Source organism: Octodon degus, unplaced genomic scaffold (genome assembly GCF_000260255.1).
Source record: "Octodon degus isolate 3935 unplaced genomic scaffold, OctDeg1.0 scaffold00003, whole genome shotgun sequence".
Taxonomy (NCBI): Eukaryota; Metazoa; Chordata; class Mammalia; order Rodentia; family Octodontidae; genus Octodon; species Octodon degus.
This window is the reverse complement of record NW_004524579.1, coordinates 34,963,758-34,981,157: the sequence shown is the minus strand read 5'-3', so window position 1 is coordinate 34,981,157 and position 17,400 is coordinate 34,963,758. Positions and strand designations below refer to the sequence as shown.

At 37.2% G+C, this 17,400-nt stretch overlaps 1 protein-coding gene across 3 annotated transcripts in view; it reads left to right on the top strand.

Annotated features, from left to right (window-relative positions):
• The window catches only part of Txnl1 (thioredoxin like 1), a 39,013-nt gene that overhangs the window by 6,694 nt on the left and 14,919 nt on the right, over positions 1 to 17,400 (top strand). For all 3 annotated transcript variants that reach the window (XR_002821090.1, XM_004623682.2, XM_023715175.1), the window contains exons 2-4: positions 2,541 to 2,637; positions 4,835 to 5,008; positions 14,839 to 14,961. Coding sequence is in view for 2 of the 3 variants with exons in the window: in XM_004623682.2 (XP_004623739.1) it covers positions 2,541 to 2,637; positions 4,835 to 5,008; positions 14,839 to 14,961 (394 nt within the window). In the remaining variant the exon portion in view is untranslated. The remainder of the gene's footprint in view (positions 1 to 2,540; positions 2,638 to 4,834; positions 5,009 to 14,838; positions 14,962 to 17,400) is intronic.

Genomic DNA, 17,400 nt, shown 5'->3' with positions numbered 1-17,400 from the left:
TCTTTTTATTTGTATGTTTGTGTTTCTCTGCTTTAATTTATTTCAACTTTTGACTGATGTTCCAACCTATGGCTAATTAAACTTAAAGATTCCAAATCAGGTTAATTCTTGAAAGTAAACTAACATGGTAACTGTCTTAGTTTGCTCTTTGCGGAGACAAAATACTTGACACCCAACATTAAAGGGGAAAAGATTTACTTAGTTCCAAGTCTGTAGTGTTTTCAGTCCATCATATGCTAGCTCTAAGGCAGGGTGGCTTGGCACACAGGCATCACAGAGGGGAAACAGTTCATGGTGGGCAGAAGGCAGCAAAGCCCCTTTTGTATTAAGGGGTAGCCACAACTCTTTCTATCCCTTATAGTTTATCCAAACTACTTAGGGCAGGTAGCACTCTCAGCCTTTATCATTGGTGCTCTTGATCTAGCATTGCACCATGAATCACTTCTAGTTTCACATGATCTAGATCTAGCCACCTTTGAAAAAGGCCCATCTGTGACTGTATGAGGCTTTGGGGAAAAACATCTGAACACTAGCCATATAACACTGTTCGATGAAGTCTGTTCAGCTACTAGAAATATGCTTAACACCAGTTAGCTCATACATAATTGCTGAATAGAGGAAAGATATCAGTTCAATGTGGAAATTGTTTTTTTTTTCTTTTTCCTGAATGGTACCTTTTTGTTGTTGTTATTATTATTTAAAGAGAATACAAAATAGTAAAAAAAAAATTAGAAATGATACAAATATAGGTGGTATAATAAAAAAGGATAAATAATTGTTTAAAAAGATGCTGCTTTTAATCCCTCTCACCCTCGCCCCAACATACTGTCCATCATTCTTGCTTTGAACGTACTTCTCCCTTGTTTTTTTGGTATAGGAATCAAATTCAGGACTTTGTGCTTGCCAGGCAGGTGCTTACGCCACTGAGCTATTTCCCCATTCTTTCCCATTGAAATGTTCACTGTATTTTTCAATCACCCTATGTGTAATTTTTTTTTTTTTTTGCTAGATACCACTTAGTTTTTGAATTATTTTTTCACTCTTCTAATATAGCAGTCCTTTCCTTTTTGTTTAGTGCTTTTTGTATTAAGAAACCTTATCCAGTGTGTTTCTTTTTAAATTCCATACTGTTTTTACTATCTGCATTTAAATCTACAATCTATCTGGACTTGGTTTTTGTGTATGAAGTGAGGTGGGCAATGAGAATTCATTTTTTTTTTTTTTTTCCTATGAGAATATACAGTTGATCCAGCACCTACTTATTGAAAAGAATATCTTTGGGTTTGTTTTGTTGTTGTTGTTGTTTTTCTTTTCTTCACTGTGTAGCCCATGTTGACCTTGAATTTGCAGCAATCTTTCTGCCTCAGCTGCCTGTGTACTGGGATGACAGGCATGTGCCACCACACCCAACTTTTAATTACTACAACTTTATAATTGTTCTTAATGTCTTGCAATGATCCATTTTTGAGTCTGAAAATGGCTTAGGTTGTTTTTGGTATTTTTTTAAACAAATCTTAGAATATAAATTTGTTTTATAAGAAAAAAACTTCTGGAATTTCACATCAACTAAAAATCAAATTGAGGAAAATTGCTATCTTGACAAAATTAAGTTTTCTTGTAAACATTGAGTTTTAGGGCTGGCCACATAGCTCAGTGGATTAAAGCACCTGCTTAGGAAGGTGCAGGGACCGGGGTTTGATCCCCTGTACTGTGCTGGCCCCACCCCTGGGGTATGCTGAGAGGGTTATACAACTGAGACTGGGTGTGGTGGTGCATACCTATGATCCCAATGCTTGGGAGGCTGAAAACAGGAGGATCACTATGACTCTAGTCTGTGTGGTGACACCCTGTGGACCCTGTACTAAATACCTTAAAAAAAAAATTGGGTTTTTCAATTCATAAGTACAGTATATGTATATTCCGTCATGTTGGGAGTTTTTGATTTCTGAGAGCAATGCTTGGAAGGCATTATATTAAACCTGAGATTTCTATAATACTTGTATTCGTTAAGACAGTATAATATAGGGCTGGGTATGATGGTGCACCCCTATAACTTCAGCATTCAAGAGGCTGAGGCAGGAGGACTGCCATGAGTTTGAGCCAGGCCTGGGCTATATAGTTAGTTCAAGGCCAGCCTGGGTATATAGCAGGAGCCTATCCTCCCACCCCACACCCTCCCAAAAAAGAAAAAAAATAGTATTGACGTAAGTGTTGTGTACATACCCTTGTGGAAAAGACTAGAGTCTTGAGCCACAATTACTAGTTTTTTAAAGTCAGGGAGATGGCTCAGCAGCATAAGTGCCAGCCTGGCAAGCATAAGGTCCTGAGTTTGTCTTCCGTACCTGCTCCCAAGGTATCAATTTGTTTTATGTTTCAGTTGACAAGTACTTTTAGAGTACACATTACCAGGTATGGTATACATGTGTATTCCTAGCATTATGGAGGCCAAGGAGTGATCTCACTTCAATGCCAGCCTGCATTACATAGCTCTGTCTCAAAAAACAACAATAAAGTAAAATTTCACCCTTTCCTTTTTACAGGTGTGGACCATGTTTGAGGATTGCTCCAGCCTTCAGTTCTATGAGTAATAAATATCCACAGGCTGTTTTCTTGGAGGTAGATGTACATCAGTGTCAGGTAAGGAAGAAGAGTCCTTTTTAAAAGTTTTTAATCAGCTTGAGATCCAGCACTTAATACTGTCCATTAATTATTTCATAATACAGTTATTTCTCAGAATATAGGAAAATGCCAGGCAGATATGGTGGTACTTGCCTGTAATTCTTTGCACTCAGGAAGCTGAGGTAGGAGAATCACCATGAGTTTGAGGCTAGCCTGGGCTACATAGTTCAAGGCTAGTCCAAATTACATAATGAGACCCTGTCTCATAAACACCCTCCCCCCAAAGAAAAAGAAAAGGGGAAAAAAAAAGAAAAGCTACATGCCATTTTGACCACATCAGTTAAGAAAAGTACTATACCACATTATTAATAATTTCAGGTTTGTATAAATGTTTTTGACATAAAATTATTATATATTACACTGCAAATCTGTAGAATAATTTCTTTGTACTACTGAAGCATTGGTTGATTATAAAGTCACAACAGGAAGTTTTGTTTATTATAATTTCTTTGATACAAAGTCTCTGCTATGCAGTTTAGACTCATAGTAATCCTCCTGTGTCAGCCTCACTAGCGCTGGGATTACAGGTGTGCTCCACCATGCCTGGTTTTAGGGCTGGCACAGCACATCTGGGGTTCCAGGGCCCCTGGGCTGGCATGGCATGAGGTACCAGGGGTTGAACTCAGGTCCTTCTGCTTGCCAGGTAGGTGCTTGCTTAGACTGCCAAGCTATTTCCCCAGCTCTCTTTGTTATAATTTGATTTGAATTTGTGATTTTGTTAATTTTACCTGCAAAGCTGTGTATTTAACAGAAACTTTAAAACATTGATTACTGTTGATTGAAATGTTGTAGGTAAATTACCCCAATGAATTATTCGGAATGGGTTTATAACAGTTCTGCATTTGTATTTATGTAGAAATACAGGGAATTGGTAAGAAGAACTTAGAAAGGACCTTTCGTGTACTAGTCTTATTCTAAGGAACCTCTTTACAGTACTATAGCTTTTTTTTTTTTTTTTTTTTTTTAATGAAGGAAGGCTAAAGGAAGACATACTTAGGCCATCTTTGTGCTTTTTTTCCCCCTTTAAATGATAAAGAGGCTGAGTGTGGTAGCATACCTCTGTAATTCCAGCACTCAGAAGACTGAAGCAGGAGTATCACTGTGAGTTCAAAGCCTGCCTAAATTACATAGTGAGCTCTTGCCTCAAAAAAAAAAAAAAAAAAAAAAAAAAAAAAAAAAAAAAAAAGAATAGGATAGTGGTATCTTTTTATAGTAGAATATGTAGAGTAAATATGTAAGGAATACATAGAGTGTACATAGGGTAACAGTACATAAAGTGACACATTGCTTTTTTAAAAATATTTGTCATAAAAAGTTGGAATCATGCTACTCCATTGTTACTATTAGCTAGTTTCCATCCAGTAAAATTGTGGAACTAGGACAGAATTTATATACTGTTCTGAATTTTTGAGACAGGATCTCACTATGTAGGTCAGGCTGGCCTTCAATTCAGACCAATCTTTCTGCCTTAGCCTCCTGAATCTTGAGTGAGATTATAGATGTTCACTACCACACTTGGTTGGGACAGAATTAGTTTACTTTTTTGGTGTCAGAAATTGAACTCGGGACCTTGCACTTGCCAGGCAGATGCTGTGCCAGTGAGCTACATTTCCCGGCTCTCAGACAGAATTTAAAAAGATAATTGCTGAACAGTATGTTCAGTTAGGGTGCATAGGTGTCATTCTACTAGAGTAGAAATGGGGGTTGTAGTGCAAAAGTACTGCTTCCTTTTTATAGATGGGCTGACCATTTCTTAAGTATGTTTTTTTCTAGCAGCTGTGTTTTTTTGTGGTATCAATTTCCTTTTTGGATCTTTTTTGAGAAATCTGTACTATACAGTTATGAAAGAGCTGTCTGATAAGTATAATTCTCTATTAGAAGCCAAGTGGATGAAATATTTAATAGTTAAAACATGATTTTAAAAAGACATGGTGGGGGCTGTTCTTTACTGTGGGTATAGAAGTCTTGCAGCTGTGTCCCTGTGGAAACTCTTAAGAGACACAGGTCTGCTTTTTTTTCTTAAATAACCATGTATTTTACATACGTTTAGTTTGTGCTGAGAATATTTAACTTCTATAGAGTTATAAAATGAGTATTTAAAGTGGTTTTAAGTTTCATTTCAATTCATAGCACTGTTTTAATTTGCCTATTCTAGGGAACAGCTGCCACCAACAATATATCAGCAACACCTACATTTTTGTTTTTTCGAAATAAAGTGAGAATTGATCAGTATCAAGGAGCAGATGCTGTGGGACTAGAAGAAAAAATCAAGCAGCACTTAGAAAATGACCCTGGAAGTAATGAGGATACAGACATTCCAAAAGGCTATGTATGTAGATTGAAAAGTAAAATGTTCTCCTTGACTCTGTATGTAAAATGACATGAATTTTAATGTGTAACTATTGTATAATGAACTCCCTTTGTTGCCACTTACTTTCTGTAGTATTCTGTCTGTTTTTAAGAATATCCTCTTTCCTGGCAGTCTGTTTCAGAATCAAATGTGACTTTAGTATCACAGTTTCTTAAAAGTAAATTATTTTTCAGAGTAACTGAAAAACTGAAGAACTTAAAGAATATATTTGAAAAATCCACAATATAGGTAGTTATACTATAAAGCCTTTTAGTTTAAGAGCTATTGAGGAAGGAAGCAAAAATTCAAAAGTAATATTTAGTAGTAGCAGAATTGCTTTCGTAAACTGGTAAATTCTGTAAATATTATGTGATTTCCTAACTTTTCTAGTAAATAAGTTACTTCATTGGCAAATCAAAGAATGAATTTCTGTCTTAAATTCATGGTATATAAGGAGAAACCTCACTTGTCAGATAAATATGAGAAATTCTTTGCATGTGGTAGGGAAAAAAGTGGATGTCAAGTATAACACAATGCTGGCACGTTTTGAGTTGGGAAAGTACAATTGGTATTTCTTTAAAATAAAACTGTAGGGTTAGGACTACAGCTCAGTGACACAGCACCTGCCTGTCAAGTGTGAGGACCTGAGTTTGATTCCTAATACCCAAAAATAAATACATAAATAAAATAGAACTGTAATTTGAAACTTGTAACGTCAGGTGGAAAGTATTAAAATACTTAAGTCACGGTTGATAATTACTAAACCAGACCCCTTTTGCCTGTCATACAGTATGCCAGGCACTGAAATGAGATTTGTAAAAGAAAAAGTTTATGTTCAAAGCCATAGCCAGATTTTGGAGAGATAGAGCATCTCTCAAGTCTGCATTCCAAAGTAGGTTTTATTGGTGATTTCTGGGATAAAGAAGCAGGATCATCTAGGATATAGAGGAAAGTGATTGGAGATTTAAAAAAAATAATAATAAAAGTGAAGTAATTGGTGGTCTAAATAACTTAGATAATTATTGACACCATCACATTAGAGGTCTTATCTGCAGCAAAACTAGTGGCAGTCTAACATAATTTCATGGTCAGCATCTCTTACTTCTCAGTTGGTGTAGCTTCCTATTCTAAGATGCTGCTGTTCTGAGACTAAGTTCCCTCCCTCTTAGGATCATCCTAACTAGACTTTAAGATGTCTCTTAGGACCACATGTTCTGTGAAACATATGAGTTTTGATGAACTTATTAGGAAAATACTCAGTAAGGAAAGCATTCAACTCCATTCTGATTTGGATGTTATAAGGGAGGTATGGGGGTACAGTAGAGTCAAAGAATTAAAAAGTACAAAAAAGGCTAGTGTAAATGAGATGAGGGTAGTAGTGCTGGTTAGCTGGCAGTTACCATGGTTAGGGTTCTGTTCTCTCACAGAGTCCTACAGTCAGAGATCTTCTTTTGGAATTTTTTTTTTTTTTTTTTTGTGTGTGTTTTGCTCCTTGAATGCCTTCAGGGCACTTTTGCATGGCTGGAGTGTTGTGGGGATCGAACTACAGCAAACTGAGGCTGCCAGCATTGTGGACGCAGCCACTTAAAGAACTGAGCTAGGGCTGGGCCCCCAGAGATCTTCTTTTGATAATTCCATTCTTGGTGTCTTAGTTAACTTTTCTCATTGGTAGGACAAAAATATCCAACCCCAAAGGTTCAAGAATAGGTTCATTTTGGCTCACAGCTTGTAGAGTTTGAGTCCAGATAGCTAGCCCCAGGGGCAGGGTGTCATGGCAGATGGGCATGACAGAGGAGAAACAATTCATGGCATGGCAGACAGGAAGAAGCAAGCCTTCCTTGCGTCTTTCCATTGTATTCCTTCCAGACTTCAAGTCTGATTGGTGCCACAGAAAACTAGAACGGGTCTTCTCAGTAAATCTATCACCCACAGATCTATGTTTAACCAATCAGTGGACTAATGTAGTAACACACTTTTATCCATGATCCAGCCATCTCCCAAAGCCTCACCTATGAGCTCATGAGGATTAAGGGAACATCTAGATCAAAGCCATAGCACTTGGAAATGGTTTTCATGTCCTTGGCAAGTGCTTCTGAACCACAGGAGACTGTATATCTATACTTCTAAGACCTAAGAGAGATTATATCCCGTGGAGCTTGATTTCACTGGCACTTTCTGGAAATTGTGTGTGTGTGTGTGTGTGTGTGTGTGTGTGTGTGTGTGTTTGTTTGTTATAGGGGATCGAACTTGAGATTCTAGGCATTCCAGACAGGCACTTATGCCGCTGAACTATCTCCCCAGCCCTCTTTTGGAAAATTTTTGGGAATGACTTAACTTTTTTTAAAAAAATCTGTTTGGTCGTTGCAGGGTCTCATTATACAGCTTGGACTCGTAATGATCCTCCTGTTTTTCAGCCTCCCCAGTGCTAGAATTATAGGCATGTGCCACCATGCCTGGATCTGGCCTGCTCAGCCAGCCCTGCGGGCTGGGCTGGCGTGCATGTGGTAGTGGGGATGGAACTGTGGTACCTGCACTAGACTACTAGACTAAGCTTGCCTAAGCAGGTGCTTTAGTCCTCTGAGCTATCTCATTGGCCCTGGCAATGACTTAACTATAAACTATCGTGTTAATGTCTTTATTTTTCTTTTACATATTTTCAAAGGTTATTTCCTTGAAAAAGCCTAATATGCACAACAGTCCAATGTTAGCTGAAGGGATACTTCTTGACACGTCAGCCAAATGTAATACTGGTGTTTTGGCCTCAGGAAATAAAAAGCTGAAGAAAAGTTTGAAGAAACAAAAGTTAGTTTTTAATGCAGGTATTATGGAAAAAATGTCAAAAGCTAGTAAAGCCTTTTTTTTTTTTTTGGTCCTATCAGGTAGCAGTCACCTAATTTTGGTCTTACAGGTTTATTAACTATTTAGAACTAGAAATCTGTGTTCAGGAATATCATTGTCTTTACAACACAAATAGAAACTTAATGATAGTAAGTCACCAAATGAAAATGTGCTTCTTAAGTAGATTTAAGTTTAAACAGTACAAAAATATATTGGCTGTTTTTGTAAAATGGTAGGTTCTTTTTTGTTTTGTTTTGCTTTGTTTTCTTTTGTTTTAAAGATCAAACCTAGAATCTTTTGCATGCTAAACAAGCAGTCTACTACTAAAATACCTCCCCAGTGTAAGGAATGTTTTTTGTGAACATAGTGACTTCTGTTTTTTATTTTTATTTATTTATTTATTTAGTTTTTTGAGATAGGGTCTTATATAGTTTAGGCTGGTCTTGAATTCACCGGGTAGAACAGTGTGGCTTGGAACTTCTCACAGTCTTCCTGCCTCAGCCTTATATTCCAGATGTGTACCACTACACCCAGCTTTGACTTTTAGTTTTTATAGTTTTTGAAGTATAGAAAAATGTAAAACATTTTTTCTTTCCTATATTTACTAAAAGTAGGCTGTTGGTAGTATGACTTCAAATATTCTCCCTCATGTTGTCTTACTTCTCTAGAAATTTGAAATCCAGGAACTGTTGGATAGAACTGAGAGTTTATTAGTGTATGTCAGTTATTTTAGGGCCTTTAAATTCTAGCTTTTGGCCTACACATTTCTCACATTTATCAAAATGAAATCAGACGTTATTTAATCCTAATGTATGTAGTAAGTACAAAAAAATTTCTAACCCAGAAGTGTAGAAAGGCTTATTTTACTTTCCTGTGTGTCTTTTGATGGATTTTCTCCTTTCTTAAAAAAAAAAAAAAGAAACTATTTTTAAAAAGTCTAACTGGATGTGGTGGTGCACACCTGTAATCCCAACGACTGATGAGGCTGAGACAGGATTGTTGTTTGAGACCATCCCAGGCTACATAGAGTTTAAGTGAGACCCTGTCTCAAAATGCCAACAACAAAAAAAGTCAAGAGTAGTACAGTAGAACATGTATATCATTCACCTATGTTGTCTAATTGTAAATGTTTTGTGCTTTTTATACTTCTTTACTATCCATATTTCATTTTGCCAGAATCCTTTATGTATAAATTATAGATGACTTGATGGCTCCTCTCTAAATATTGTAACATGTACCTAATGTCCTTAGATAGCCAAACATTTTCCTATTAATTGTATCATTATCACTCCTAAAACACAATACCTGTAATTTCTTATGTTCTGATTTCCTTAATTGTCTCTCAGATGGCCTTTATAGGTTTTTTTCTTCTGTTTAGGATCAATAGATAGGTTCTGTGCATATTTTCAGAATGTAAATTGGGATTTATGTCAAATAAGCAGTATAATGCTGGTTTTCCCAGACCTTGTTGTATAACAAAATATTTTAATATAATTATTTAAATGTGATCTTTTAAAACTTCACTCAAAATGTTATTTTGAACAGAACATCATTTATGCTGGGTGTGGTGGCATAGGCCCATATATATAATCCAAGCAGTTGGGATGCTGGGGTAGGAGGACCTCAATATAAAGGTCAACCTGGAATACATAGCAAGACCATGTCTCCAAAAACTAGAAACAAACTCACTTCTTTAGTTTATTTTCATCATAAGAAATCGAAATATGTTTGGGGTATTGCCTTCACGCATGAAATCATAATCCTTGATGTACTATTGAAGTGGTTCATAAGTAGACATGCAAGACATAAGGATTTAAAAGATTTTCCAGAACTGCCCTTTCATGACAAATGTTAAGTTCAGACTAATTCTACTATAGCACTTGCTTTGTAAAGCCCTCCCACCCCCATCTTTCTGGACTGGATCTACTGTTAGCCCAAATAAAACATTTAATGTTAACATTTGCCTTTGAAGGCAATTAGGCTATTCTATGAATAATTAGGGACCTATACTAATGTATTACATCATTTTGATATTTAATTTGACATGCAGAAATGTCTTTCAGAAATACATTTTTCATCATAAAAATCTGAACAAATGATAGCTGGGCAGATAGCTCAGCTGATTAAAATACCTGCTTAGGCAGAAGTAAGGATCAGGGTTCAATCTCCCTGCCCCCCAGGCTGCACTGAAAACTGATTGAGACTGGGTGTGGTGACATGTGCCTGTAATCCCACAGCTTGGGAGGCTGAAAGCAGTAGGATCACTACAAGTCCAATCTGTGTAGTGAGACCCTGTAGACCCTATACTAAACACAAAAAAAAACCAAACAAAAATCTGAACAAATGATCAATAATTTGTATATAGTAATACAAATGTAACTTTTAATTTTTTTGGTAACTTTAAAAATAGTCATTGGTAGGACTGGCAAGATAGCTCAGTGGACTAAGTGCCTGCTTTGGCAAGTGCAGGGACCAGGGTTAGGTCTCGGATCCCACAAGCTGTGCCAGCCCTGTCCCCGTCCCGTCCCCCCCCCCCCTGTGCTGAGCCACACCGAATCTGGGTGTGGTGGCACACGCCTGTAATCCCAGTGCTGGGGAGGCTGAAAACCGGAGGATCACTACAGTCAGAGCTGCATAGTGAAACCCTTTACCAAATACATAAATGAAAAACATAAATAAATTATAAAGTCATTGTTTAGTAGATTAAATGTATAATTTTGTAAGGAATAGTTTACCAAAATAAAAACTTCACTAGAAACAGGACATGTACACAGGCCATTTGCCCTTGAGATACTGAGAAAATGGTAAAAGAGTTCTTCCATTAAGGTCCGTGTGACTTCACAGGTGAAAGTGTTGGTGTGTTTTTAAAAATCAAGTGATCTCGTGGTACAATAATTACTGAAGACCATAAATAAAAGGAAAGAAGTTCCCAATTTCTTTTTCTGTTATTATTAAAAAACTGTATTATAAACTTCTCTAGAACATAAAATGATTATGTATCAAGACTTTGAAACTTTTCGAACTGTATGTAACATAAATTTATTATTATAATGTATTTATTTTCTGCTTTCCAACCTAGAAGATATACTGCAAGTTAACAAGGGGGGAAAATAAGTGCACATAAAAATACCCATCTCAAAGCTAAAAGCAAATCCAGTCAAGAAAAAAATTCTATAGCTAATATGAAGACAACAATATGCAATGTATTAATTATTGTAACTATCCTGCTAACCTATTTTGAAACTGTTTCATTGCTATTTTATCTTCTTTTCTCATTAAAATGAATTAAAAAAAATAGATTCTACAAAGCCTATTAATCCTCCAGTTTAGTATAAATTATTTACCAAGGTAAAATAATTCCACTATCATGGCAATTTCTATAAACCAGAGCCACTCTCCTAAAGGGAAATTATATGAAATGTAAGAAAAACGTAATAATGCTTTTAGAAAATGAGGAAAAGTAATTTCCACATTGGAGACCAAGCATACTAAATACTTCATGTTCACCTGGCCTTTGTTAGAATTAAACTACCTGTTCACAGAAGTAATCGGAACATAAATATCATGAAACCAAGCTCCTCAAGTGTTCAATTTTAACCTCAGGAGAACCAACTAAAGAGCTTCAGAATCCAACAACAGACTGGTCACAGCATTTATTCCTCTGTTCTTCACCTAGTTCCTTTAACTCTTTTTTTATACTTAATGGCTTAACGGTTCTCCTTTTTAAAGTCCACATCTTGGCTTCTTTTTTTCTCCTTTTGATGCTTAGGGTTTTCTGTACCGCCATGTACAGTTTCTGTTTCCTTTGTTTTCTTTCTTTGGATACTTTCGTGTTCTCCTAAATCCACCCCGTCAAGATTTCTTTTCCTCTTGGGGTTGGGCTGCTCCTCCTTTGGTTTTTCTTTGCCTTTATCTGGGTCCTTTCTTTTCTGATCAGTGGCTTGATGGACACCAGTCCTGGTTCGTCAGGAGAGGTGCTCGGGGCTTCTAGAGTCTACACTGGTTGAACCATGATTATATTCTTGATAGCTGAGCTTCAAGTTTTTTCTGAGACATAGTCTTCTAGGGTATTGACAGCTTGAGACTATAGTCTCAGCTTATTGCCATGAATTGGGCACTACTGAGGTAATGGGTTTTCTGTCTGTGAAGTATTGCATGATTTTCGGTAAGTCTGGATGGTTCCAAATGGGAGTCTTCGATCAAACATTGTTACCTGGGTCTGGAATCAACTTCTTCCCAGTACATACAGCTTCCCTCATCCTTCTGAAATAAGTCTTTGGCTCTAAGCCTCTGGCTTTCTGTACTTAAGTGTAATCTTCAAGTTCACCTTGAAAAAAGTTAGGATTTTGAATGCTTCCATAGGGTGATGAAAGGGATTCTCTTTGTCATGCTGAGGACTGACTGGAGAGAGCTGACCATATTATCTAGTACTTGCTTCAGTTTTTCAGCATGAACTACCCCCAAATAGCCTGTACAACAGTCAGGATACAGTTAAAAGTATGATACAGCTAAAAGTCACGATGGAGAGATTACAAAATTTATTTTTGTCCAATATTCTCCCATTCACCTCATAATGAAAATCTATATATTATTCAAATTAACACTATTCCACAGATGCTTTTTATTAGAAGCACCTATAAAGTTCAATTTTTCTTCATTCAGTGTGGTATTTTGCTGAGGCAGAAACAGAATCTCTGACTACTGTTCCCTTTCTAACCAATGCCACAGGCCAAAGGACAGGTGGTGGTAGAGTTCCCAGATTTTTTTTTTTTTTTTTTTAAGTAATTGAGATTTGACAGACTAGCAGTGTATGTATCTAAAAAGACAACCACTGGCCAATATTAAAAAAATCTTAAAATGTTAATCAAACCTAACAATCCAGTAGTAAAATAAAAAATACCATGAGCAAAATTCAGTTTATTTCAGTCATGTAACACATTTGTGTATTCTGTCAAAATAGTAGAATAAGGAAAAAAAAAATTTTATATATATAAAAAGTTACTTGACAAAATTCAAAAACCCATTTATTCTTGAAATATTAACTAAAATCTTAATGGGGAAAAATTAGAGGTATTCCCACTAGAGTCAGAAAAGATAAGCTTGGCTACTGTCACCACAGCTCTTTGAAATTGTGTTGGAAGTGTAGAGGTATTGGGCAACAGTGTAAAGGAGACGATGTGCTGACTTGACACCACTGGGAAGGAACCAGCAAAACCCAAAGTACTTGGAAATTTACAGCTAATTATAGATTAACAGACATACTAGTCAAATACCATGTTTGTATATATTTTAGATCTTTAACAGTAATTGTAAGATAGAAGTTGAGAACATCTGAACATTGATTTGATCAGGTATCATGATTTAGTTGTGATAATGCTGTTAAGCATTTATGCATTTTTTTTTTTTTTTAATTTTCTGCAAAGGTGTATTCCACAGAAGACGCAGTCTTTCTTGGCCACTGCCTTCCTTATGGTGGCCAGCACGTTGCTCAGCTTGCATTTCCTCTTGGCATGGATGTGTGTGCCCACACTTTTCTTGATGAACTTCAGGGCACATTTTTCCTTGGAGACTTGAGCAGCTCTATGGTACCACTCAGGGGTGAAGCATCACACCTCCCAGTCTTGTCCTGTACAAAGTTGGTGTGTTTGATGAGACTATGCCTCAGTTTGTGTGCATTCTTTGTCACCTTGTGGCCCTTGTTGAGGCCCGTAGCCATGGGATAGCACAGAGCTATGGCTCCTGTTCTTCATTGGCTGCTGTTTTAAAGAGTACTTATAAATACATGACATGCTTATGAGTATAATAAAAAGATGTCTATTATTTGCTTCAAAATTATTTGGAGAAGAGTAGGATGTAGGATGGGTCAAGGTGTAACAAGAATGGCCATGAGTTGATTTTAAAGGGAAGGGATATAATGGAGTTCACTAAAGTACTTTATTTTGTGTATGTTTAACATTTGCCATAATAAAATAAAATTGGCCAAGTGTTGTAGCATATGAATGCAATCCTAGTACTTTAGACGGCTGAGACGAGATAGTCTCGAATTTGAGCCTAGCCTGGACAGTTTAACAACATCCTGCCCTAAGTTAAAAAATAAAAAGGGCTGACTGAGCACATAGCTCCTTGCAAAAGTCCTAAGTTCAGTCCCTAGTACAAAATCCATTATGTCCTTACTTGCTACTCTTAAATTTAACCTTTAGCTAAATATAAGCTTGAAGAATCCTTGTGCACTGGGATAGGGACACTGGCTTTCTTTGGGTCTTACTATATTTTTATTTGCAAATTTTTTGCTATAAAACTAAAAAGTATAAGCCAACATTTTCTAATCTTAGTTTTATACACAGTTTCTGATACTTGATTAAGTAAACTAAACCTAGATTTAACTTTCATAGTGACATCTTAGTCAGAAATTCAAGGGCCAGCCAAATAGCTCAGTGGATTAACGTGCCTGCAAACAGGTGCAGGGGCCGGGGGTTGGATCCCCAGGCCTGCGGTGCCGACCCTGCCTTTGGGGTGTGCTGAGAGGGCAGTTGAAACTGGGCATGGTGGCAGGTGCCTGTAATCCCAGCTCATGGGAGACTGTAAACAGGCAGATCACTGCAAGTCCAATCTAGTAGTGAGACCCTGAACACCCTGTGGACTCCTCCCTAAAATACCCCCCCCCAAAAAAAGGAAAGAAATTTAAACAAATGAGCCATTATAAAAGTTTAATAACTTTCTTTTTGAAGCAGGGTTTTACTGCAGTTCAGGCTAACTTTGAACTCACTTTGTTGCCCAGGCTGGCATCAAAATTATGATGATCCTCCTGCCTCAGATGGGCAAATGCTGAGATATCAAGCCTGGCAATAATTTTTTAAAGAAATGTTCCCTTTAAAATTACTTAATCTAGAGAGAATCATAGATTTAAGTTTTTAACATTTTTATACTAAACTGGAATGTTTTGCCTAATGTCTTGATTTCATGTTTTTCAGATGGATTTAATGCCTTTTATTAACAAGGCTGGTTGTGAATGTCTTAATGAAAGTGATGAGCATGGGTTTGACAACTGTTTAAGGAAAGATCCGAGCTTCTTGGAATCTGACTGTGATGAACAGGTAATTGAGTGCTTAAGGCTTATGTGGATTTTCACTATCACTTTTGTTTCTCATGTTCCTGTCTCCTTTTTTCTCTTACTACTGATGATCACTTGCTTATTTCCTTTTAGAGGTTTTAATTTAACTCTTCCCCTTTAGCCACCCAGACCCTCATTCCTTTTCTGTTCTGTGTGAGGTGAACACATAATTTGGAGGGTGGTACACTAGGGAAAATTGTAGAACTCTTGGATTAGACCCATTGTGAAATTTGGTCCTTTGTTCATCCTTCATTTGTCTTTGTGTTTGCCCTGCACAGGTAAGTTTCTATCTGAAGAATAGAGACTGGTTAGATGACCAGACCCTCTGCAGCTAGCTCTTTATTCCCAGATAGAAATCTACATCATTTTGGACATCTGAGATGATTATATACTTTTCAGATGAAGAAATACAGATGGCAAGTAAATGTATGGAAAAATGTTCAACATCATTGGTCATTCAAGAAATGGAAATAAAAACAACACTGAGATTCCATTTCACCCCAAAAAGAATGGCTGACATCAAGAAGTCAGCCGATAACAAGTGCTTTAGGGGCTGTGGGGGAAAAGAAACCTTTCCTTCTCCACTGTTGGTAGGAGTGCTGACTGGTATAACCATTGTGGAAATCAGTGTAGAGATTCTTTAAAAGCTAGGGTTGAAGATCCCAATCACGCCAGCTATTCCCCTCCTGGGAATTTTTCCAGCAGAACTGAAAATATATCACAGCGATATATGTGCACCTATGTTTAGAGCAGCGTAATTTGTCATAGCTAAATCCTGGAAACCTCCCAGATGCCTATCAACTGAAGAATGGATAAAGAAGATGTATTTTTATACAATGGAGTATTATTCAGCTATAAAACAGGGTAAATTTGAGGCTTTTATCAGTGAATGAATGCAACTGGAGACCGTACTCTGAAGTGAGATAATTCAGACCTGCATGTGGAAACATCGTATTGTCTCCTTAGTGTTAGAACTTGAAAGAGAAAATTGAATCTGAAGGGTACAATAGACACTGGGAAAAGGGAAATGAACTTATTCAAAAGGAAAGGATTACTGAGTTGAGGAGAAGGACAGAAGAGGGAGTGGGGGAAAGAGATGTATCTGTGTATGTAAGGTGGATGGCTTGGACAGCTGTACTGTGCATTAGTGCTATTCTGTGGAAAGGTGCTGTTAATGCTTAATTTGTTTTGTCTCCTTTTTTCAGTTGTCTTTTTTTTTTCTTCTTAATTTCTTATATATGTGTTTTGCTTCCAATTTTGCATGCATATATTTAGTAATATAAATTACTAGTTGGAAGACTATGTGTTACAAGGAATACTGTGAAATTCATATTATTTTGTTAAGTGAAGTTCTGTATCACTTGTAATTTTTCTGTTTTAATACTATTTTGTACTTTCTTTAAAAAATAAATTAAAAAAAAAAGGGCAGCAAGATAGCCCAGTGGTCTAAAGCGCCTACTTGGGCAAGCTTAGGCAGGTGCAGGGGACTGTGGTTCACAATCCCCGACACCACGTGCCACGCTAGCCCCACCCTCTGGGCAGGCTGAGTCAGCCAAAAAAAGAAAAAGGAAAGAAAGAAGTCTGTACTTTTTTTTTTTCCTATGCTACTCTGCATTGTCCTCGCCACAGACCAACTGGGGTATAACCACCTTGATCAGGCTATCTGTTCTTTCATCTGAGTGTTACTTTCCTTAATGTCCTCTGTTTCATTATCTCTAGTTTGTCCTTATTCTAGTTGTATATTAATACAAAAGTTATTTCTTGAGTTTATATGTCTGTGTGTTTCTCTTTCATAAGTGATTCTTCACTGACTTCAAGATGTCTTGCTGATTTGATCTGTTTTTGACTTTTCACTCTCATCTCTTGCATTTCCCTTACAGTGCAGTTCAGTTCTTTGTATGTGTTGTGCTTACTATTTTTTGACACATAGTTATGGCTCCAGTATAAAAATTGTTGGTGACGGGCCAGCAAGATAGCTCACCAGACTAAGTGCCTGCTTAGGCAAGCGCAGGGACCCAGCACCACATGCTTTGCTGGCCCTGCCCTCAGGTATGTTCAGCTGGCAACCAACACGCCTGTAATCCCAGCTCTAGGAAGGCTGAAAACAGGATCACTATGAGTCTGAGCTGTGTAGTGAGACCCTGTACCAAATACATCAAAAAAAAAAAAAAAGAAAAGAAAAAACACTACTGGTGGCTAGGGAGATAGCTCGGTGGTCTAAGTGCCTGCTTGGCAAGCACAAGGACCTGTGTTCAGTTCCCCAGTACTGCATGCTGTGTCAGTCCAGGCACCAGCCAACCACTGAAACTGGGAATGATGGTGCATGCCTCGGATTACAGGCATATGCCACTACGCCCAGCTTAAATCAGGGTGTTTATTACAGTTTTGAGAGTATCATTCACATTGTATTTCTTGTGAACAG